The sequence below is a fragment of the Trichechus manatus genome, unplaced genomic scaffold (assembly GCF_000243295.1).
Source record: "Trichechus manatus latirostris isolate Lorelei unplaced genomic scaffold, TriManLat1.0 scaffold00067, whole genome shotgun sequence".
In the NCBI taxonomy this organism is placed as follows: Eukaryota; Metazoa; Chordata; class Mammalia; order Sirenia; family Trichechidae; genus Trichechus; species Trichechus manatus.
Window position 1 is genome coordinate 5,939,001 of NW_004444003.1, and position 24,996 is coordinate 5,963,996.

Genomic DNA, 24,996 nt, shown 5'->3' on the forward strand with positions numbered 1-24,996 from the left:
CTTTCATGATATCAGGGAAGTTTTCTATCAACAAATCTTCAAGAATTTTCTCTGTATTTTCTATTATCCCCCCCTGTTCTGGTACTCCAATCACTCATAGGTTATTTCTCTTGATAGAGTCCCACATGACTCTTAGAGTTTCTTCATTCTTTTTAATTCTTTTATCTGATTTTTCCTCAAATAAGTTGGTGTCAGGAGCTTTATTTTCAGTGTCACTAATTCTAACTTCTACTGCCTCAATTCTGCTCCTATGACTTTCTGTTGAGTTGTCTAATTCTGTAATTTTATTGTTAATCTTCTGGATTTCTGATTGCTGTCTCTCTATGGATTCTTGCAGCCTATTAAATTTGACATTATGTTCTTGAATAACTTTCTTTAGTTCCGCTACTACTGTGTCTGTATGCTGCCTGGCTGTTTCTGCACTCTGTCAAATTTCCTTTCTTATTTCTAGAAGAGTTCTGTATATTAATCTTTTGTATTCTGTCTCTGGTAATTCCAAGAAGTTCTCTTCCTCCAGAAAATGTATTGATTCTTTATTTTGGGAGCTTGCTGAAGCCATCATGGACTGCCTCTTTATGTGACTTGATATTGACTGTTGTCTCTGAGCCATCAATAATTTATTATAATTTTATTTTGTGTTTGCTTAGTGAGACCTAGCTTCTTATTTTGTTTTGTTTTGATATGCCCAAATAGGCTGCTCGTGTACACTAGTTTGATTTTTGACAGCTTTTGATCTCTAATGTCCTGTCACCAGGTAGTTGGTTCTGTCACTAAGTGTGTGCACGCCGGAGTTCGTTAAAATTTCCTATATGGGATCAGCTCGGGTGTGTAGGCAGTCAGTCTCCAAGTGTGTGATGTAGGCTTTCACCCCCAGTTGTAGAGAGGCAGGGGTGATTGGTGCAGCACTGTACCCTGGCTGTGGTAGGGGATCACGCGCTGAGCTGAGTCAGGCAGGGGGCCCACGGCTGCCCCTGAGAGTCTGAAAGAAAAGCGTGTCCCTATTCTCCAGGGGGAATAGGTAGGTGAGTTTTGCAGCCGGGCTAAGAGCGCCCCACTATGTTGGCTGCAAAGACTCGAAGGAATCACTTTTTCTTGAACTCCTGAAGCAGGTGACTAGGCACTTTAGGAAGTATCACCAGTCCTCAAGACCCTGCTGCAGATCGATAAAAGTGCCTACTTGAGGGGCAGGGCTGTTTCGAGGATCACAAGTCTGCCCGTTCACAGCTGAAGCAGTTGACGTTAAACTTCAGATGTTTGCCCTGTTGTACTGTGGTAGTGAGGGCTAACGCTGTTGAGATGGGTCCCCACAGGTCTGTACAGGGGTGTATGGCACTCAGAGTCTGCAGACCCCTGATTTCTATGGCCAGCAAAGGAGTTGTGCTGACCCTGTGTTCCTGGCCTAGGGGAGCCAGCAGCTTTTTTGTTCCCTTTCCAAGGCCAGAAGAATGGGTCAAGGCGCCTTTTGGGATCTATTTCCAGTCCAGTGGACTCCCAGTGCAGAGCGGGGAGGGAAGCGGTAAAAGGAAGAGAGGCTTTTCCCAAATCCAGTGGAGACCACGGAGATAAGAGGTAAAAAGGAGAGAGGTTTTTCCCAAATCCAGTGCAGAGCACAAAGGGAGAGTGGTGTTTCCCAAATGGGCTTTTTTTTTTTTTTTTAAACTCTCCGCGAAAGGGTGTGCGCAGTACTTATCATAGCCTCTTGGGAGCTGCTCTTCACTGGTTCGGAGTGTCCAAGCAGAATCTCTGCTGCTGGGTCTCTCTCGATGTGGAAATTGCTTCTCTAGCACATGCGCAGCAAGCTGTTTGCCTGCTTCACCAGGGCCCGGCGTGACTGTGTCTCTGCTGTGTCACCGCCACAGCTCTAACGCTCCTCACCTCTTCCAAATGGTCTTCCTCTCCGGTATGACTCAGATGGATTTCCTTGCCTTGTTCAGGACTGCCAGATGTTCACATAGAATGAAATCACTTGTTTTTCCAGGTCTTTGTTGTAAGAGGGTTATAGGAAGTGTCTAACTAGTCCGCCATGTTGACCATGCCTCCCCCCCAGCTACCAATCTTTCTTCATTTCCAACTTTTGCATTTCAATCACAAGTGATTATCAACGCATCTTGATTGTATGTTTGATTAATTTCAGACTGCAGAAGTTGGTAAAAATCTTAAATTTCTTCATCTTTGGCATTAGTGGTTGGTGCATAAATTTGAATAATAGTCGTATTAACTGGTCTTCCTTGTAGACATATGGATATTATCCTATCACTGACAGCATTGTACTTCAGGGTAAATTTTGAAGTGTTTTTTTTTACAGTGAACATGATGCCATTCCTCTTTCATTTGTCATTCCTGGCATAGTAGACCATGTGACTGTCTGATTCAAAATGGCCATTACCAGTCCAATTCAGCTTACTAATACCTAGGATATCGATCTTTATGTGTTCCATTTCATTTTTGATGGCTTCCAATTTTCCTAGATTCATACTTTGTACATTCCATATTCCGGTTATTAACAGATATTTGCAGCTGTTTCTTCTCATTTTGAGTCATGTCACATTAGCAGATGAAGGTCCCGAAAGGTTGACTCTATCCACATCAGAAGATCGACTCTTTTTTTAGGAGGCAGCTTTTCCCCAGTCGTACGTTGAGTGCTTCCGACCTGAAGGGCTTATCTTCTGGCACTATATCAGACAAGGGTCCGCAGCTGTTCATAAGGTTTTTACTGGCCAGTTTTTTCAGAAGTAGACTGCCAGATCCTTCTTCCTAGTCTGTCTTAGTCTGAAAGCTCTGCTGAAACCTGTCCACCAAGGGTGACCCTGCTGGTATTTGAAATACTAGTGACAAATCATCCAATATCACAGCAACATGCAAGCCACCACCGTACAACAAACTGACAGGCCGGTGAAATTAATATCAGTACTCTTTAAAGAAGGTATAACAGTATTGAACAGAGGACAGAGGACAATGAAAAAGTCTACACCTTTACATTATTCTTGAACATAATTTTACTCTTTTATGTGGCATGATGCTATGAAGATTGTAATATTTATCTCTAGAATTGCCCACTAAATAATGTGTTTAGGCATTTTCTGATATTTTATAAATCAAAGTTTTATATGTGCCTATATGTACATGTAAATTCAATTTAAAAAACCCCAGTTTCTTTGTTCTCATTTACTCTTTAGGAAGTTGGATACTGTCAGGGAATGAGCCAGATCACAGCTTTACTCCTTATGTATATGAACGAAGAAGACGCCTTCTGGGCCCTGGTCAAACTATTCTCAGGCCCCAAACATGCCATGCATGGTAAGAAAATTTCATATTTTATAATACAGATAGACAAGGGGTGGGTAGAATTAAAACAAAACTTTAGAAGATGCTAGGTAGAGCTAATATAACAAAATGTCCAGGCGCTTGTTCAGTGAATGAGTGTTGCTAATTTCTTATTTCATTTTTCTTTATTGAACTTTTCTAAACTTTCCTGTTCATGTATAATTTCCTTTGTCTTTTCCTCAGAGTATATTGTTGGCATTTTAAAATTCTTTCCTTACTTGTCCCCAGTCAAAAGAAACTAATTTAGGTTCATAAGAATTTAGAAAAAGCTGTATTTTTAGAAGAAGTAAAAGATGCTTTTTTGACCAAAACTTTTTGGCAGTTAAGAAATTATCATTTCAGTGAAATGTTTACGTTTGACTGGATATTGTGATGCGTAACTCTGTGTCACAAAATAATGATTGAGAAATGACAGTTAGATGTTTAAAGAAATGGTTCACAATTAATAACTAGTTGTATACTTCAAGTGTTTGTTTAGTTTTTTTTCCCAACTGTAAAATTGATGCTATTTTAAATAAAAGGCTAATAACACATTCTAGGCATTTGATTGCTTAATATTTTAAAACTTGCATAATTTTTTGGTTTTCAAAATGACGGTATTTTTAATACTTTCTCCTTACATTTGCCAAGCACATGTGATAAATTTTATTTTAAAGAGCTTGGATTTTAACTTGTCTTGGAAACTAAAAGTAGCATTTGTCCATGTATTGCAGAAATTATTTTCCTAGTGCCATTCACCTGGTGATACCAAATTAAGAATAATTTCAACACTAATTACTCAAGAATAGATTAAGTTCTAAAAATCCTTTCTGAAGTTTGAGAGATAAGTGTTTTATGATAAACCAAAAATTTTCAGAACATAAAAGTTAGTAGAATTGTCCTTAAAAGTTAAATCATTCTCACGAGAGAAGGAGTATTAAAGAATGATCCAAGGCTGACCTTTTTCATGTCAGTCATTACCAATTATGTGGTAATGTATGTGGTAGATAATCTGTCACATGCTTAATGTGATATTTTAACATTTTGAAAATGATGGCCTTCCATAAGTTACTAAATCTCACACTCTTAGCATATGATTTTTGTGGGGGTATTGTGTGACACTGTGTGTGTATGTTTGCATTATCTTTGTCCCTTAGTATTGCTTGCGAATTTTTTAACAACTACTATCTGCATGATAACTGTTTCTAAACATTTTGCATCCTGTAGACTCCAACAGTAAGCTGCATTATGATATTGAACTACCATCCAATAGGCAGTATCATTTAAAAAAGCATCTTGAAAAAAATAACTCTTCTTTATCAGTCTTTATTTTGCTTTACTGCAGTGTTGCAGATACATTCTGAAGCACAGTGAAATGTTACAATTTAAGTAGTATGTAATTATGTGGAAGACTGTCTAATTTTGAAAAGCAGTCATTTCTTCTGAACATTTGATAGTTTACCTTCAGGAATTATTATCAGCAGTTTAATTTGTAAGGCAATATTAGTTCTACTCTCCTAACATTAAACTTGCATTAATAAGGTCGTTATTACAGGTAAGTTTGTACTTAGAGGTACTTGTTTCAAGTCTGCCCATGAAGTTCTGTATTTCCTCTATGAAAATGGTATCACTTATAAATATATAGACTCAAAGTGCAGGCTGAGGAAAGCAAGATTTAATATCAAGCCTGAGATATCACTGAAAAGTGAAGAAATATTTGATATGTTAGCTAGTGGTTATTTCTCAAGGATATTGATTCTTCCAAAATCAGACTTTTGAAATCCTTCCAACACTCATTCCTATCAAATTGACCATGACAGTGGCACTGATAGAGAATGTGTTTTTGTTTTTGTTTTTTTATGAAGTCATTTCACTGGAAAATATTACTAAGGAATAGAATCTCTGTGTCTGGAAATTTTTACACACACCTTAGAAAACTTAGAATTAGTTAAGAAATAGTCCTGCCCAGAACATTATAAAGCAATATTTCCCAACAGTGTTCCAAAAAACATTAGTTCCTCAGGTTCTTAGAGGAACATACTTTCATTTTTTGGAACTAGATGTGCTGTGGGGAAAAAATGGGCTCCAAGATCCCGTAAGTCTGGGAGACTGAGTTAAACAAAGGAAAATACATTTCTTTACTCTATAGGACAATTTAGAAACATTAGTAAGTTCATTTGTATCATTAATATCCAATAAGGGAATATATAACATATGGCATTTCCCCTGGATTCTTTTTAAAATACATAGAACATCTTGCAAAGTTATGTAGAACCCTGGTTGAAAAATACTAATGTGGAGGAATTGTGAAGGCTGTTATGTATTTGCCCTTTTTAATGGATCATGTAGAATATCTGAAAAGAAACGTAAACAAAAATAGAATGTAAAGTTCAGTAAGTTAAAGACACAAAATTAGTACTAACTTACCATTTATAATTACATACTTACTAGAAAATTTATAGATTATATTATATAATTAGTTGAGTTAAAATATATTTTTATTTTTTTACATACATTGATCATATAGTTCCAGGTTGTTTTAGCTGACGGTAAATATGATTATAGAGAGAATTAAAAACTGATAAAAACTTTGGAAATATGATACTGATGGAACTGCTAGAGTTAGACCTAAAAAGAGTAATAAAATGTTTATTAAGTAATTTATATGCAATAAAACAAAGTAAATGTTCAGGATTAGAATGACCTGTAAAGAATTTAGGCGTTTAGGATATGACCCAATATACCTTAAGAGAACAGATAATCCTGATAAATGGCTTCAGTTTCTGTTTTCTTCTTAACTCCTTTGTTTCCCATTTAACTCAGGAATATTCTGTCCTCTTTTATATTTTCACAAGGTTACAGAAGATCTTTGGAGCCCTGGTGGCGCAGTGAGTAAGCGCTCAGCTGCTAACCAAAAGGTCGGTGGTTCGAACCCACCAGCCGCTCCACGGGAGAAAAGATGTGGCAGTCTGCTTCCGTAAAGATTACAGCCTGGGAAACCCCATGGGGCAGTTCTATTCTGTCCTGCAGGGTCGCTATAAGTCGGAATCGACTTGGTGGCAGTGGGTTTTTTTTATTTCTCCTACTTCATAGAAGATCTTTAGCAAACAAATACTGAACTACAAGTTTCATTACCTAAAATGTATACACAATTATTTCCCTCATGGGGAAGGAAAATATTTTGGTAATACTGGATGTTTTTTATTTTCGACAGTGACAAATGAAAGAAATATGTTGGATTTTAAAATAGAGATTTGTTATTTATAAAATATTGTTTTTATGTTTGTATTCTAGGCTTTTTTGTTCAAGGTTTTCCTAAACTCTTGAGGTTCCAAGAACACCATGAAAAAATACTGAATAAATTTCTGTCCAAGCTTAAGCAACACTTGGTAGGTAGAAGTGATACTGACTTACATCAAGCATGAAGCTAGAAGAATTACATTTAGCTTTAGTTCCAATTACCTTGCTAATTTATAGTGTTGTTTATTTCATTTACAATTCCCAGTTGTTTGATGAATACTCATTTTGTAAAATTTAATATTGATGTACTATCACAGCCCTAATTCATAAAATTAGGGTTCTTCTTTGAAGCTGATAAAAACAAACAGTACAGTTTATAAAAATACCTGACTTGTCAGTAATTTTGGAGTTTTTTTTAATTGCACAAAAAGTATTTTAAGGGTCATATAAACCTGTTCTTAGTGAATAGTATATATGGTTTACTATAAAATACAGTAAAGCAAAAATACTTCACTGTAAAATATTTTAAAGAGTCAAGATATCTTACAATCCTATCATAAGAAAGGATTTGTTCTTATGGTGATTTTGAGAAGTAAAATTGAGAGGGAAAGAGTAAGAAGAAGAAAATGAGAAATAATCCAGCTTAAAGAAGATTCCTAATGAGATAGTTTTATGTTTAGCTTTGACAGCTGCCTCCATAGCCTTCCAAACTTTTGTATTATGTTGTCATGTTTGTTTGCTACAATCTAGACATTGTGAGGTTTTTTTTTTTCAGGATTCTCAAGAAATCTACACGAGTTTTTACACAATGAAATGGTTTTTTCAGTGTTTTCTTGATCGTGTGAGTATTTACAAAACTCAATCATAACATTATAAATAAAGGACGAGGGCAAATTGTTAACCTTATTTCTGTTTTATTTTTAATTACAGACTCCATTTACACTAAACCTAAGAATATGGGATATTTACATTTTTGAAGGAGATCGAGTTCTTACTGCTATGTCTTATACAATCTTAAAATTACACAAAAGTAAGAAAATGTTTCACTATAAATATTTTATAAAAATCAAGGTTTATTTTAACTCTTAATTTCCCACCTCACCTCACCTCCACCTCAAATTCATTTTTTTTCAGTAGTGGTTTAAAAAAATTCTTGAAAATCAGTGAAGAAATTGCCTTCAGTTGATAATTTACTTTCATCGGTGCTTTCTCATGAGTAGAAGCTTACAACATTGTAGAGGTCTTTGATTCTTTTCTCTTTGTATCAGTTTATTTTCACACTTAAGCAGTAAGTTGCTGGTTTCAATATGTAGTTTGATGGTTTCACTAATAATATTATTATTATTAAATATTTGTTTCCACTGGGTCCTGTTATTTCTCTTCATCAGTCTGAATCTCAGGTTTGTAGTAACAGTCTAAAGACACCAGGCCCCTTAGTTGAAAGTGTAGAAAGGACATTTTTTATTACTGTTTCCTTCATCCAGGAAAAAGACATACAGCTCCAAGCTGTAGACCAGAGATGAGGAACCTCCAGATCATCTCTCTGCTTGACTGCATTGTGGTCTCTGGGGCAAGTACAATCAATATCTATAGTTGCATAAATGCAGCAAGGCCTTAAAAAGTCTTTAGTTGCAATATTTCTAAGCCTCTTATAATTTGATGCAGTATACCTTATTTTAAAAAGCAAGAAATGAGAGATTTTCTTCATGAAAATGAAGAGCTTTATTTGTCTTTCAAGTTTCAGTTCAACCTTAAAATTTACATGACTCCTAACTATGCAGAAAAGAGAATCATTGAAGGCTTTAGAACGTGAAATAATACTCCAAATCCGGATCATACAGCATAGTTTCACATTCACTGTATACTCTACTATCATGTTCTTCTTGAATGATCATCTGTTCAGCTTCCTAACTAAATTATAAGCTAATTGAGTGCATGGGGTCATGTTTCTATTTTTTTTTCCCCTACTGTGCTTGGTGTTCTAAGTACTTGTCAGGTGCTTTAATATGATTATTTGATTGCTTACCTGAAAAGAATGAAAATAATGCCAGATTATCCGACCTTAGATAAGAATGAAAACTCTTTTTAAAGACACTTCTGCGTTGTTTATTCTTTTAAAGAAAAGGATTCAGAAGTGTGGTTCATTACCCCCACACACAAACCAAAGCAGCAAGACAAAACAGTTCATGATGAATTGTGTTCCAAGACTCAGGGTTCTTTTACACATCAACATAAACCTGTCTTTCTCTTTCTCTCTCTTTGTATCTCTGTCTCTCTATCACTCACTCCCCTCCCCCCATTTTACTTCCTTTTTCTCCTTCTGTATTATGAACTGGCAAATACATAGAAGAAAAAGTATAATTTTTATTAAGAGATATACTTATTTTATATTCCATAAACAGTGAGAAAGTAGAAATATATTGTTATATTTTTCTGTAGCTTTCTTCTCCGTCTTCAATTATGTCTTACTTATTTGACCCTTGATTGATTTTTTATTTTACAAGTAAACAATTTCCTCACCTTTTTGTAAATAAACTTTAAGCATAGCAATTACTTTATATGCTACCATATCATTAGATTAAATAAGCTGTGCAAAAATCTGCCTGTTGCTATGGATGTTTTCTTGGTTAGGGAGACAGAGCTCAAGGACTTAAATGAAGTTCCTTCACACCACCATATAAAGCTTCAAAAGTTATCTGGTCACCTTAACTACCAGTTATTAGCTGAAGCTCATTAAGAGATTATTTCCCCACCCTCCTCCTTTATTTATTTACTTGCTTGTTTGTTTATTCTTGATTGCTTTAAGAATATTTACAGACATTGTTACTGGATGTTCATCAAAGAGTAGCTTTAAATGGCAAAAAATTAGAAATAACCTAATGTCCATTACAGTACATGCATACAGTGAACTCTTATGTAGCTATTAAAGATGATGGTATAAAATCATATTTGTTTGAAGTGAGGGATGTCAGTGATACATTATTGAATGGGAAAAACAAGTATAATAGCAAGGAAAGTTGAGTTTGTTTTTGTAAATCGATACACATATAAACACATGCATGTGCACATCTACTTGTAGAATGGTGGGTAGTAGGATCTTAGCTGATTTTTACTTTCTGTTTTGTGTCTGTAGTTTGAATTTTTTTCAATAAAACTAATTTATAAATAGAAGTACAACTCACAAATAAAATTAATAATCCAGGTTTTTTTGTTTGTTTGTTTTGAAACAGTAGTAAATACAGACTTAAAGTGCATTTGCCTCTGGCAGTTGGGGCTTCATACCAGTAAAGCAGAAAGACCTCATGTCATGCTGGGTAGTCTTTCTGTGCCTTTGCTCTAAGAAACTCTTGCTCTAGGGTTCATATCAATGCCTAGGATATAGTTAATTCTTACACAAATGAGAAGGTATTTGGCAGTATTCTCCTTTTTTCTTTCCAAGCAAGAGTACCTGCTTTTCTCTGTGGGTGCTTTAACATCAGAAAATAAGTTTGTCTTACTGAGTTTTAATGATATTCACAGTGCCATATATAAATTTTTATATGTACTGTATCCCTTTTTAAAGTACTGTATCAGAATAAAATATATTATCTTTTCAGCATAAAGTAGCTGTTGACTCTGCATTTTTACTTCTCTCATTCTTTCTTAGAACATCTAATGAAATTGTCTATGGAAGAACTTGTAGAATTTCTTCAAGAGACCCTGGCAAAGAATTTTTTCTTTGAAGATGATTTTGTAATAGAGCAACTTCAGATTTCTATGGCAGAACTAAAACGAGCGAAATTAGATCTTCCAGAACCTGGTAAGAAATATCCAAACACACTGTATCTAAATGATAATTAAGATTGGAAGACATGGCAGGATCAACTCGCGCTGCTTCTTTTCAGAGCATAAACGTTATTCCTGTGGTGACATAGTTTAAACCAGTGTCTTACCACCTGCTTATTTTAAGAAAGGGCAGGTAAACATATTAATTAAATCTGCCCCTTCTAATAGAATAATTGTACTATTCCTACTTAAATTCAGAAAGCATGATTGACAGACAGTATTGTTCAACAGTAGTAACCGTGGTGCTTTAAATTAGCCTAACAATAAGTACTTTTTACATTCATCATCCCACTTTGTGAAACTATATGCAATGGAAGATTAAGTGAAAGTCCCACTTAAGTGTGAAGCTACAGAACTACCAACTAGCATTACTGGGGCTAGAGTCCAAGTTTTCTTGCTACTAACCCAAGTGCTCTTTGCAGTACATTGTTGTGTAGATAGTATATTTTATTCAGTTGTTTCAGAGTATTTATTCAGCATTGATAATCTTGGCCTAAATCAAGTATTTCATTAGAGGTTGAGAATTTGTGATTTTCTAACTCTATTTTTCCTTTTACATTTATCAGCAGACTTTCTTCTGTAACACAGACCTTTCCCTCACTCATCAACAGGGCCTCTTTGGTTACTTTAAAATATAATTTCTACTGAAAAGCCAGGATAAATGCTTTATTTTTTCCTTTTTCCAATTTTCGAAGTTAGAAGTTGATGTTCATGATTACCTCCAGTGGTAGCAAATGAGTTTTTGTTTGTGAGCCTGTGAAGTTTGATATATTCAAAATATTTCAGTTATTTATTTTATTTTTTTTTAATGCTCAAATTGTTATGATTTTGGCCAGTGGGACCTCCACCCCCAAGCTGATTGCTACGTTCTTTTGATTCAAACACGATTATGTCTCTGAATACTTTCTTGTTGTAGACTCAAGATGTCTCTGACTTACCCTAAAGATCTCCTGTCCTCCACCCACCCGCCATTTTTATGATACAAGTAATACACAAATATATCCTCATAAAAATTCTAGACAGTTTTTAAGGTATGTTGAGTAAAGTATGAAGCTTCTCTGTTACTTGATTGCACTTCCATTCTCCTATTCAGAGGTAATTAATATCAGCAGTTTGGGGGCATATCCTTCTAGCCCTTTTCCTGTGTTTTTACATATAAACTTATATATAAAAATACATGTGTGTTGTGTGCTGTCAAGTTGATTCCGACTCACAAACCAAAAACCAAACCTGTTGCCATCGAGTCGATTCCAACTCATAACACCCCATTATGACTAGTTGTGACAGAGAAGAACTGCCCCATAGGGTTTCCTAGGCTGAAATCTTTACAGGAGTAGATCTCCAGGCCTTTTCTCCTGAGGAGTAGCTGGTAGGTTCGAACCACTGACCTTTCGGTTAGCAACTGAATGCTTAATCGTTAAAAAATACATATTTACATAAATACACATAGCTTTTTTGTAGATGCCTTTTATCAGTGGAGGTTCCCTTCTAGTTCTAGTTTGCTGAGAGTTTTTATTATAATTAGATGTTGAATTTTGTCAAATGATTTTCCTGCATCACTTGATATGATCATGTGCTTTTTAGTCTTTAGACTGATAATACAGTGTATTACATTATTGATCTTCAAATATTGAACCTGTCTTGCATTTTTGAGATAAACCCTGCTTGGTCGTGGTGTCCTATTTCGTATATTGTTGAATTCGATTTGCTAATTCCTTGTTGAATATTTTTGTGTCTGTGTTCATGAGGTATATTGTTGTTAGCTGCCGTCCAGTCAATTCAAACTCCTATTTTTCTGTATTTTCTTTTTTTGTACCATTGTTGTCTGGTTTTGGTATCAGGGTGATGCTGCCCTAATGAAATGAGTTGGGAACTCTCCTGTTTTCTGGAAGAGATTAGAATTGGTATTATTTCTTTTTTAAATAAATGTTCGGTAGTGTTCACCAGTGAATGCATCTGTGCCTGGAGATTTCTTTTGCAGGTAATTAATTATGAATTTAATTTCCTTAATAGTTACAGGACTTCTTAGATTATCTGTTTAATTTTGGATGGATTTGGTAGTTTGCAGTTTTCAAAGAACTGGTCCATTTCTTGTAAGTTTTTTAATGTATGTACTCAGAGTTACTCATAGTATTCTTTTAAACCCATTGCCATCAAGCCAATTCTGACTTCCAGTGACCCTATAGGACAGAGTAGAACTGCCCCAAAGGGCATTCCGCCATAGCAGACTGCCACATCTTTCTCCCGGGAAGCGGTTGGTGGGTTCGAGCTGCCAATTTTTCGGTTAGCAGCTGAGTTATTAACCACTGTGCCACCAGAGCTCCTTAGTATTCTCTTAGTGTCCTTTTAATGTCTCCTGAGTCTAGTAGTTACATCCTGTTTTACTTCTGATATGGATAATCCTGTGTCTTGCCTTTTTTTTTTCCCCTTTGTCACTCTTGTTAGAGGTTTATCAATTTTATAGATCTTTTCAAAGAATCAGCTTTTAGTTTTATTGATTTTTCTCTTTTGTTTTGCTGTTTTTAATTTCTTTGATTTCTGGTCTTTTATTATTTATTTTCTTCTGCGTGCTTTGGGTTTATCATGTTATCTTTTTCTGGTTTCTTAAGGTGGAAGCTTAAATTATTGAGTTGAGATCTTTTCTCGTGTAAGCATTTAGTGCTATTAATTTCCCTTTAACCACTGCTTTAGCTGTATCCCACAATTTTGATAGGTTGTGTTTTCATTTTTGTTCTATTTTCTTTTTAACGATTGTAGAATATATTGTAGTATGGATATACCATGTTCATTATAGTTAAACATTTGTTTCCAAATTGTTTTTCATTTTCAGTTTTTGTATATATTTTGGGTATAGTGGAAGTGCTAGATCAAATTATATAAGCGTTTAACATTTTGGTAGAATCTGCCTAGTTGCTCTATTAAAACATGTTTACCAATTCTCATTCCTGTTAGCGGTATATGAGAGGGCTTATTTCTCCTCATCCTCACAAGTAGTGGACGTAGTGGATATAATTAATTTTAAAAAATCAAAGCCTGATGAGTAAAAATATGTTGTTTTTATATGCATTCCTTTTTTTATGTTGTAATTTTGTTTTAACTATTCTCAAATTATTATCTGATTTCTCTTATAATTTATTCTTTGATCCATTGGTCATTTAGTTGTGTGGGGTTTAATTCCCACTTTTTTTTTTAATTGTTGTAGTTTAAGCGAAAGTTTACAATTCAAGTTAGTCTCTCATACAAAAATTTATACATACATTGTTATGTGACCCTAATTGCTCTTCCTATACTGTGACAGCATACTCCTCCTTTCCACCCCTGATCTCCCGTGTCCATTCAACCAGCTCATAACCCTCTCTGCCTTCTCATCTCACCTCTGGACAGAAACTGCCCATTTAGTCTCATGTATTTACTTGAGCTAAGAAACACACTCTTCACGAGTATCATTTTACATCCCACGGTCCAGTCCAATCTTTGTCTGAAGAGTTGGCCTCGGGAATTGAGTTCTAGGTTGACAGAGTCCAGGGGCCATGCTTGCTGGGGTTCCTCCAGTCTCAGTTGGACCATTAAGTCTGGTCTTTTTACTAGAATTTGAGTTCTGTACCCCACCTTTCTCCTGCTCGATCAGGGACTCTCTATTGTTATATGCATTCCTTTGATAACTAGTGAAACTGAAGAGCTTTTCATTTTTATTCACCATTTAGTATTATGAATTGCCTCTTCATACTCTTGGCTGGTTTTTCTATAGGATTTTAAATCTTTTCCTTATATTTTCCTATATATTTCTTTATAGATATATATTCTGGATATTTATCCTTTTTCTGTTACATATTCTGTAAATATTTTCTTCTTATGAGAAATTCTTTGACCTTATGACTTGTTTATCACATACAATTTATTTTTGTGTAGTCAGATCTTTTACTCTTTGTAATTATAGCTGATTCGTCTGTCACTTAGAAAGGAATTTTCCTATCTTAAATATTATTAAATTTTTTAATTATACTTTCTTCTGATATGTTTACAGTTTAACTTTTCACTTAGTTTTTTTATTGATCTGAAATTATATGTGTGTATGGGGAGTGGGGGCAGGTGAGGAAGAGATCTAACTTTATTTCTTTCTAAATACTAGCCAGTTTTCCCAGCAGCTGTTTTTGAGTAGTTTTTCCTTTTCCCACCAAGTCAAAATACCATTTTTATCATAAGCTAAGTTTTCAAATATTTATCTAATTCTCTTGTGTCTATTCTATTGATCAGTTTGTCTTCTTGGTCTGTTTCTATTCAAATACCAGTGTTTTAATTTCCACAAAATTATATTATGCTTTGATATGTAATAGGGATTTTGTTGAGATATAATCGAATTTTTTGATTAATTAAGGAGAATTAAATTTTTACAGTATTGTGTTCTTATTCATGAACTTTTCATTTACTTAGGTTTACTTTTATATATTTCTCACCTTTTACAGTCTTTTTATATAAATTTCTGTATATTTCTTATTAGGCTTGCTGCTAAGAATTTTTGGTTTTGGTTGCTTTCGTGAATGGGGTCTTGTTTTACCTTTTACATGTTCTGATTGTCTTGTTTTATGTATATAAAGGCTGTTTTATAATATAATGACATTTTTACCTCTTCTTTTCCAAAATTATGCCTCTTGTTTCTTTTTCTTACCATATTTCTTCTACTGGTAACTCATTTACAGTATTGGACAGTAGTGTTAACAGTAGTAATTTCTAGTTTTATTGCGCTTTGGTCTGAGAATATAATCTGACCTATTTATACCTGGAGCCCTGGTGGCACAGTGGTTAAGAACTCGGCTGCTAACCAAAAAGTTAGCAGTTCAAATCAACCAGCCACTCCTTGGAAACCCTATGGGCAGTTATACTCTCCTACAGGGTTGCTATGAGTTGGAATAGACTCAACAGCAATGGATTTTTCTTTATACCTTTAGGAATTTATCGACGTATACTTCATGGCCAATATGAAATCAATTCTTATAAATGTTCCATGTGTACCTAAAAGGAAGATATACTCTTATTTATCAAGATATAGAATTTGATATATAGCTATTAAACCAACTTTATTTGATATATATACCTATATGTGTATATATAGAGATATATATGTCTATGTGTGTGTGTGTGTGTATACATATCTCCTTGGGTGGTACAAACAGTTAAGCCCTCAGCTACTAACCGGGAAGCTAACAGTTCAAATCCAACCACAGGAGCCTTGGAAGAAAGGGTTGGAAATCTACTTCCAAAAGATCACGCCTGTGGAGCACAGCTCTACTCTGAAGAACACAGAGTCAACATGGGTCGGAATTGACTCAGTGGCAACTGGTTTGGAGATATACATATATATCTATATCTATCTATCTATATGTTTATACATTTTTTTTGAGATGTCTATAGATAATCTTTTCGTTTCCTAGGACTGCTATAATAAAAATAGCACAAGTGATTGGCTTTAAAAAACAGAAATTTATTTTTTCACATTTCTAGAGGCTAAAAGTCCAAATTAGGGTTGCAGTCATATTGATTCCTTCTGTGGGCATCTCTACTACTTTCTGGTGGCTGCCAGCGGTCCTTAGCATTCCTTTGCTGCTTATAGATGCATCTGCCTCTGCTGTCACATAACATCTCCCCTGTATGTGTCTGTATCTATTCTGCTCTTATTGTAGGACACCGAACAGAAGGGATTAGGTTTAGGACCCACCAGTATGACCTCATTAACATAACACAAGACAATCTCTATTTCCAAACAGGGTCATATTCACAGGTACATGGGTTAGGATTTTATCTTGGCGAGACACAATTCAGTCCATAACATGTACCCTTCTAGTTTTTTTGTCTTATTTTATCTGTGTTTTATTGACAAGGTGAATTAAGGTATCCAACTATTACTGCTTTCATTAATTTCTCTTTGTATTTTATATGGTTGTTTTGTATCTATTTTTAGAGCAGTTTTAAAGTTTTAGTTTTATAATTTTATTACAAGATGACTAAAGTAGCAGTGTAACACTTTCTGTAACAAAATACTACAAATTTAGTGTCATTGGTTCACCTCTACTAAGCAAGAAATAGAGAAATTAATGAACTTTTAATAAATTGCATTGAATAGAAGGCAGTAAATTCAATTATAAAGAGTCTTAAATTTATAATCTGCTCTTTTTAGTCCAACCTTTAACCCATGAATTATTTATTTTTGAATGGGTAATTACAAAATCTATAAAAGGGTGAATACAGTGAGAAGTCTACCCCATCCCTATCTCCTAGCCACATGTAGCCCCTACCCAAAAACAGCCACTTCTAACAATTTCCCTTATGTATACTTCCAAAAATATTCCAGACATTTCTAAGCATATATGTGAAAATCTGTGTGTGTATATATGTGTGTATGTGTATAACATAAATAGTGATATTCTACATACTGTTCTATGTCTTGCTTTCTTCGCATAACAATATACCTTGAAGATCATTGTGTATAATGCCAACAGAAGTGCTTTATCCTTCTATCAGCTGCATAGTGATTAATTTTATGCATGTACTCTAATTTATCCAGCATGGCCCCTATTAATGAGCATTTAAATTATCCTTTTTTTCTATTAAAAGCAATGCTGTCATTAATATTTTCATAACATTTTGCATATATCTGTATGATAAATTTCTAGAAGTGACACTGCTAGGTGAAAATGTGTGTACATTTTAGATTTTGATAGATGTTGCTAAATTGCCCTCCGTAAATCTTTTACCAATTTCATATTCCCACCAGCAATGTATGAGAGTACCTGTTTTTCAATATTTATCAATACATTGTTACTTAAAATAGTTTATAATAATCACTAACACTTATCTGTGCCAGGCACTATTCTATAATACTCTCGACTTTTATGTATATTGACTTATTTAATCCTCATACAACCCTATGAGATAAATACTTTTATTATTCCCACTTTACAGATGAGGAAACAAAGGCACAGAATTTAAGTGATTTGCCCAAGGTCTTACAGCTAGTAAGTGGAAGAACCACAATTTAATCCAGGTAGTCTGGCTTCAAAGTCACCTCTCTTACTTACTGTAGTATACAGCTTCTCTGCGTAGCTTTGGAGAGGTCTGAGGCCAGCCTGATCTTCTTCCTACCTTGTAGTTGTAGGTGATTTATGTGCTTCTGGGAACATTATCTTTGAAATTCTGTCAGTCTACCAGGCTATGCCTCACTGGCAGTTTTTCAGTATCAGATTTTCTTGGAATGCAGCAGTCAGATTTTCTTGGAATACAACATGCCTCAGTTTTTTTTATTTTTAGGAAAATTTTCTTATTTAAAATTTTATTCTGTTAAATTTCTTGAGTTCTCTACTTTAGGGACAGTGTTTATCCTTATGTCGTTGTGGTTTTAGTCTACATTTATTGTGTATCAAGCCTTGCCTTTAAGTTGCTAATTTGGTTTCCAGCATTTCTGTTCAGTACTGTATTTCTGCTTTATTGATTCATTCTATAGTGCCTTTGTTTTGGCCACTACTAATAATAAACATGTATAAAATGGTGATAAAATTGTAGCTCATCATCTCTTAATGTGAATCAACCCTAAAGACTTCAGTTTAAATAAAGGTATTTTTAGTTGACAATTGAATTATTAACATGATTCAGATAGTTTCTTTCATATCTAGTTTGGCCAGTGATCTTTAGATAGAAATATTCCTTTGATCTCCTCAGCTATCTTCTGTTCAGATGAAGCCATTTGACAGAGATTTTGTCAATTGGTGGAAGTCATTCTGGTTAGAAAGTCTCTGCTAATCCACTTTGGCCAAATTGGCTGCCACTTTGGCCAAAAGTTACAGCTTATGACCTATATAGAACAATCAAGAGAAAATTTTTCTCAGAATAATTGAGAGAGCCACTTTAATGTCCACGTCTTACTTTAGGTATCAGACAAATGTTACACTGAAGGAACCTTTTTAAGAAAGAAAGTCTTTTATTGCTTCTGGCTCTTGATGTATGTGTTCTTTTTTCCCCAGAGAAATTTGGAATTTTTATTTTGTTTCCCTATAGAAAACAAACTTTGCTAGCCTTGGTATTGTATTTTCTCTTTGTATGGGTTCTTACTGTATGGTATTCAAAATTTTTGACTGGTACATAGAAAGAAAACATTCAGTTGTGCTTATTCACAGCAGTGTTTTCTGTTCATTACAAGTTACATTATTACTTGGAATTATGTCACACTCAGTTCCAGATAATTGCTCTGTCTGAGTCTTGCCCCCACCTCTACCTGTCTAACCATTCCTCCTTTTTCCTTCACTACTTCTTTTTTCTTCAGATTGTCTTTTAAATGACCTGTCTGAAGTTGTATCCCTTACACTGTTTTGGTTCTACATGCTTTCTTTCCCTGGGTGATTTCATCATTTCCCATAGTTACAACAGTCATCTTAAAGACTTCCATATCCGTACCTCCATCCCAGATCTTTCTTCTGGGAATTTCAGAGTTCCAGACTTATTTAGCCAGTAGCTTAAGTGGACATCTTCACCTGCCTGCCCCTCAGACACTTCAAACTCAGTGTCTAAAACCAAATTAATTATTCCCCACCCACCTTCCAAACTTCTTCCTGTCCCTCCTTTGTACTTCCTATCTTGGTAAAATGTTCAACATTCACTCATCTACTTTAGTATCTAAAAATCTATTCCTTCTCCTTGCTTCCCCCATTTAATAGCAATCCATTAAGCCACCAGTTCCTATATTTCTTTTGATTCTTAATCTTTCTCTACCATTCAACCTCACTCCTAGAGCCATGTCATTTGAACTGGGATCCTTGATTCCACCCACCTCCTCCCAGAGTGATCTCATAAGATTGCCAAGCCGTTCAGAGGGACTTGGTGCTTTCAGGAGAAAATCCTAGCTTCTTAGTTGGACATCTAAGATTTTCCATGACCTGGCTTCTTGCTACTTCTCCAGCTGTGATTTTTTCCACTTCCCTTCACCCCACCTCCCCAGCTACTTTTAGCTATCATATAGTAATAATAACACCAAACTTCTATTGAGTCTTATCTGACAGACTCCTTGCTAAATGCTTTACATACTAATATTAACTCATGTAATTTTTTTTCAATAGCCCTTTGGAATAGGTATTTGTTGATGCAAGTTTTTTTGTTTTCTGTTTTTCTCAAGGACAATTTTCTGTGCACAAAAAAAGATTATTCATAGGATTATCTAGGTTTTTAAAATTAGTATTTGATTTATTAAAGTTACAAATTCAGAAACCTAGTTCTTCCTTAAGGTTTTACGTTTAGCTGACAAAGGTTAATACACTATTTTTAAATCTAGTAAATTTTAACAATACCTTTTAAAGGGTCTTTAATTAATGTTTGGTTACATTTACAAACAGAAACTCCTACGAACATTTTGAATTGCATTTATAAATTTAATATATCCAATTTCTTTAAATATATAAATTTTTTATTCAAACATAAAACCTTTTGTATATATGTATAATGTAATACTATTCCGCTGTAAAAATGAATGCAGTTCTAATACATGCTATGACATGGATGAACCTTGAAAACATTAGACTAAATGAAATAAGCCGTACACAAAAAGACAAATGTTGTATGATTCCATTTATATGAAATATCTAGAATAGACAAATGCATACAGACAAAAAGTAGATTAATGTTCACTGTGGGCTGGGGGGAAGTAGGAATGGGAAGTTATTGCTTAATGGGTATAGAGTTTCTCTTTAAGGTGATAAAAAGTTTTGGAAGCAAATAGTGGTGATGTTTGCACAAAATTGAGTGTGATTAATGCCGCTGGATTGTACATTTGAAAATGGTTAAAATGACAGATTTTATGTTGTGTATATTTTACTGCAATTAAAAAACAAAACCAGACACCCTGAGTTCTTAAAAAATTTATAAATCTAATTAATTCAAATTTAAGAATTTGCTAAACCGTTAAGTCTCTTAACTGTTCCAATACTGTTTATAAGCTTCAAATCACAAGTCCAAATCAATGACTCATTTGCCTATTTGAAACTGGCATAAAAAGGCTGACTTGACCAAATTCTCTTAAATATAAATACATAATATACTAAATATAAACAGATTCCTTAGTTCAGAAAATACAGAATTAATAACACATGTTTGATATTCTTAAATTTTTCCATATCAAATTCTAAATCTTCTGGAATTAGAAGATGTTTTTTTTCAAACACGTTTGGGAGTAGTTTCTCAGTTGAAATATGAGTTGGGACTCTGACTGAATTCTTGTCTCTGGCCCCAACTGTCAACCTCTTATTATTTATTATTGCCAGGTCAATGCCCGTCAAATGTTTTAGTCACACAGTCCAGCTTCTTAGATTCAAGTTGTACGTTACCGAATTCTTACTTCTCCTCAAGGAAGTCTGTGTCTTTCCACCAAGCAGGATTATCACCTGATTGGATTTTGCAGTTCTTAGGTATTTTACCTTTAAGTATCTTAAACCTGATGGAATCCTGTGTCTTCAATTGTTTCTTATCTGGTAGGGCTATAATTCTTACATTAAATGGCATTTATTTTAATTTTGAATAGCATTCATGGTGTTAGCTAACTTGCAGTCCCAATTTATCAGTATTATAATTAGTAGTTTATAGATGAGGAAACTTAGGCTTCAAGGTTAAGTACTTGGCCAAGGCCATATAACTGATAAGGGATAGGCCTGGTAATTGAACCCAGGCCTGCTTCCAAATGCTATTTATACCAAACCGGCTACTATTACTTACAGTTCACAATTCTAACGTGTCATGCTGTTTCACAGTTCTTTGCCTTTGAATATGTTTCTCCCTCCAAAAATGCCCCTACTGATTTCCCCTTTAAGTACCCCCTGTCCTCAGCCTTTCTGCTTAATTTTCACAACTTGGATTAAGCATCACCTCCTTCCTGAAGCCTTCTCAGCCAGTCCCTAACTTCCTCACAACCAGAGAATTGACCACATGTATTTTGTGCCTGAGTTGTACCCTTATACATGCTTCCGTTCTCAGAGTGCTTTTGCTACTTGTGTTAGTCTGTATATCTCTGTTATATAGGGGTAAGTTCCTTGATAGTGACCATGTCTTTGTATCACCAGCACCTAGTACAGTGCCTGGCATATCATGGCATTCAATCAGTATTTTATGAATGAATCAATATATTTTTTTAGATAATAAAAACCTACTGTCTACAAAGGGAAAGCTTTTGGGGTGATGGAACCATTCTGTATCCTCTTTGTGACAGTGGTTGCTTGAATCCATACATGTGTTAAAACTCATAGAACTGGACATACACACACAAGTCAGTTTTACTGTATGTTAGTTAAAAAAAAATCTCTGTCCCACTTTTGGAGGTTTGAACTTTTATTTTACTTTTTAATTTAATACAGACATGTTACACATTGTAGTTTTTATGTGTGTGTATTGAAAATCTAGGAAACATAAATGTACATTTTTTTATTTTTTTTAATTGAAGGTTTACAGAACAAATAGTTTCTCATTAAACGGTCAATACACATATTATTTATGACATTGGTTAACAACCTCACGACATGTCAACACTCTCCCTTCTTAACCTTGGAGGACCTTTTTTTTCTTTGATGAAAATATACATAGCCAAAGATACACCATTTCAGAAATTTCTACATGTACAATTCAGTGACATCGATTACATTCTTCCAGTTGTGCTGCTGTTCTTGCTGTCCTTTTCCAAATTATTCCATCACCATTATCTTCAACTCACTGCCTCCTAGGCTTCCTATCAAACCTTTTGAGTTGCTGTTGTCAATTTGATCTCACATTGGTAATTCTTTTTTTTTTTTTGTACTTTAGATGAAGATTTACAGAACAGATAGTTTCTCATTAAACAGTTAGTACACATACTGCCCTATGACAATGGTTAACAACCCCATGACATGTCAACACTGTCCCTTCTCAGCCTGAGTTCCCCATCACCAGCTTTCCTGTCCCCTCCTGCCTTCTAGTCCTTATTCCTGGACTGCTGTGCGTCATTAGTCCCATTTTGTTTTATGGGGCGGTCCAATCCCTGGCTGAAGGGTGAACTTCAGGAGTGACTTCACCACTGAGCTAAAAGGGTGTCCGGGGGCCATACTCTTAGAGTTTCTCCAGTCTGTCAGGCCAGTAAATCTGGTCTTTTTTTTTCGTGAGTTAGAATTTGTTCTACATCCTTTTCCAGCTCTGTCCAGGACCCTCTGTTGTGATCCCAGTCACAGCAGTCAGTGGTGACAGCCAGGTACCATCTAGCTGTACTGGACTCAGTCTGGTGGAGGCCGTGGTAGTTGTGGTCCATTAGTCCTTTGGAGTAATCTTTTCCTTGTATCTTGTTCTGTTCGTTCTCCCTTGCTCCTGAAGGGGTGAGACCAGTGGAGTATCTTAGATGGCTACTCACAGGCTTTTAAGACCCCAGACGCTACTCGCCAAGGTAAAATGTAGAACATTGTCTTTATAAACTGTGTTATGCCAATTGAGCTAGATGTTCCCCAAGACCATGGTCCCCACTGCCGTTCACTCAGCAATTCAGTCCCTCAGGGAGTTTGGATGTGTCTATGGCGTTTCCATGACCTTTTCTTGTACAAGTTGTGCTGGCTTCTCCAGTATTGTGTACTGTCTTACCCTTCACCAAAGTTGCCACTTATCTATTGTCTAAATAGTTCCCCGCGACACCCCTCCCATCCCTCATAACCAACAAAGATTGCTTCTTTTTCTGTGTGAACTTTTTCATGAGTTTTTACAGTAGAGGTCTCATACAATATTTGTCCTTTTATGATTGACTTATTTCACTCAGCATAATGTCCTCCAGTTTCATCCATGTTATGAGATGCTTCACAGATTCATAATTGTTCTTTATTGTTGCATAATACTCCGTTGTGTGTATGTACCATAGTTTATGCAGTCATCTGTTGTTGGGCATCTAGGTTGTTACCATCTTTTTGTTGTTGTGAACAATGCTGCCATGAACATGTATGTGCATATGTCTGTTCACGTGACAGCTCTTATTTCTCTAAGGTATATTCCTAGGAGAGGGTTTGCTGGATCATATGATATTTCTATTTCTAGCTTTCTAAGGAAGGGCCATATCATTTTCCAAAATGGTTGTATCATTATGCATTCCCACCAGCAGTGCATAAGAGTTCCGATCTCCCCGCAGCCTCTCCAATATTTGTTGTTTCCAGTATTTTTGATTCGTGCCAGTAAATGCTGGGGTGAGATGGTATCTCATTGTGGTTTTAATTTCCATTTCCCTATGGCTAGTGATCGCAAGCATTTCCTCATGTGTCTGTTGGCCGTTTGAATGTTTTCTTTGGTGAAGTGTCTGTTCATTTCCTTTGCCCATTTTTCAATTGGATTATTTGCTTTTTGTTGCAGAGGTGTTGGGTTTCCTTGTAGATTTTAGAGATTAGACCTTTGTCTGACTTGTCCAAAAATTTTTTCCCAGTTGTAGGTTCTCTTTTTACTCTCTTGGTGAAGTCTTTCGAGGAGCATAAGTGTTTAATTTTTAGAAGATCCCAGTTATCTAGCTTATCTTCTGGAGTTTGTGTTGTTGGTTATGGTTTGTATCCTGTTAATGCCGTGCATTAGGGCCCCTAGCGTTGATCCTATTTTTTCTTCTATGAACTTTATAGTTGTTGGCTTTGATCCATTTTGAATTAGTTTTTGTGTATGGTGTGAGGTATGGGGTCCTGTTTCATTTTTTTGCAGATGGACATCCAGTTTTGCCAGCACCATTTGTTAAAAAGACCGTCTTTTCCCCGTTTAATGGACTTTGGGCCCTTGTCAAAGATCAGGTGACCGTAGCTGGATTTATTTACATCTGGATTCTCAATTCTGTTCCGTTGGTCAATGTATCTATCTTTGCACCACTACCAGGCTATTTTGACTACCGTAGCGGTATAGTAGGTTCTGAGGTCAGGTAGTGCAAGTCCTCCTATTTTATTCTTCTTCAATAGACCTTACTTATCTGGAGCTTCTTCCCTTTCTGTATAAAGTTAATGATTAGTTTTTCCGTCTCTTTAAAGAATGTTGTTGGTATTTGGATAGGGATTGCATTGTATTTGTAAATTGCTTTGGGTAGAATTGTCATTTTCACAATGTTAAGTCTACCTATCCATGAGCATGGTATGTTTTTCTGTTTATGTAGATCCCTTCGGGTTTCTTGTAGTAGTGTTTTGTAGTTTTCTTTGTATAGATCTTTTACATCCCTGGTTAGATTTATTCCTAAGTATTTTATTTTTTTAGGGGCTATTATAAATGGTATTGTTTTCCTGATTTCCTTTTCATCATTCTCTTTATTGGTATATAGGAATCCAACTGATTTTTGTATGTTTATCTTGTATCCTGCTACTCTGCTGAATCTTCCTATTAGTTCCAGTAGTTTTCTCTTGGAGTCTTTAGGGTTTCTATGTAAAGTATCATATCATCCGGAAACACGGACAGTTTGACTTCTTCATTACCAACTTGGATGCCCTTTGTTTCTTTTTCTTGCCTTATTGCTTGAGCTAGGACTTCCAGCACAATGTTAAATAGGAGTAGAGATAAAGGGCATCCTTGTCTTGTTCCTGTTCTCAAGGGGAATGTTTTCAGCCTCTCTCCATTAAGAATGATGTTGGCCATTGGTTT

At 35.2% G+C, this 24,996-nt stretch overlaps 1 protein-coding gene across 3 annotated transcripts in view; it reads left to right on the plus strand.

The window, feature by feature from the left end:
- USP6NL (USP6 N-terminal like) overlaps positions 1–24,996 on the plus strand; it is a 204,359-nt gene that overhangs the window by 156,115 nt on the left and 23,248 nt on the right. For all 3 annotated transcript variants that reach the window (XM_023734370.1, XM_004379692.2, XM_023734371.1), the window contains 5 exons: positions 3,177–3,297; positions 6,598–6,692; positions 7,319–7,384; positions 7,474–7,573; positions 10,190–10,342. In XM_023734370.1, the coding sequence (XP_023590138.1) occupies positions 3,177–3,297; positions 6,598–6,692; positions 7,319–7,384; positions 7,474–7,573; positions 10,190–10,342 (535 nt within the window). The remainder of the gene's footprint in view (positions 1–3,176; positions 3,298–6,597; positions 6,693–7,318; positions 7,385–7,473; positions 7,574–10,189; positions 10,343–24,996) is intronic.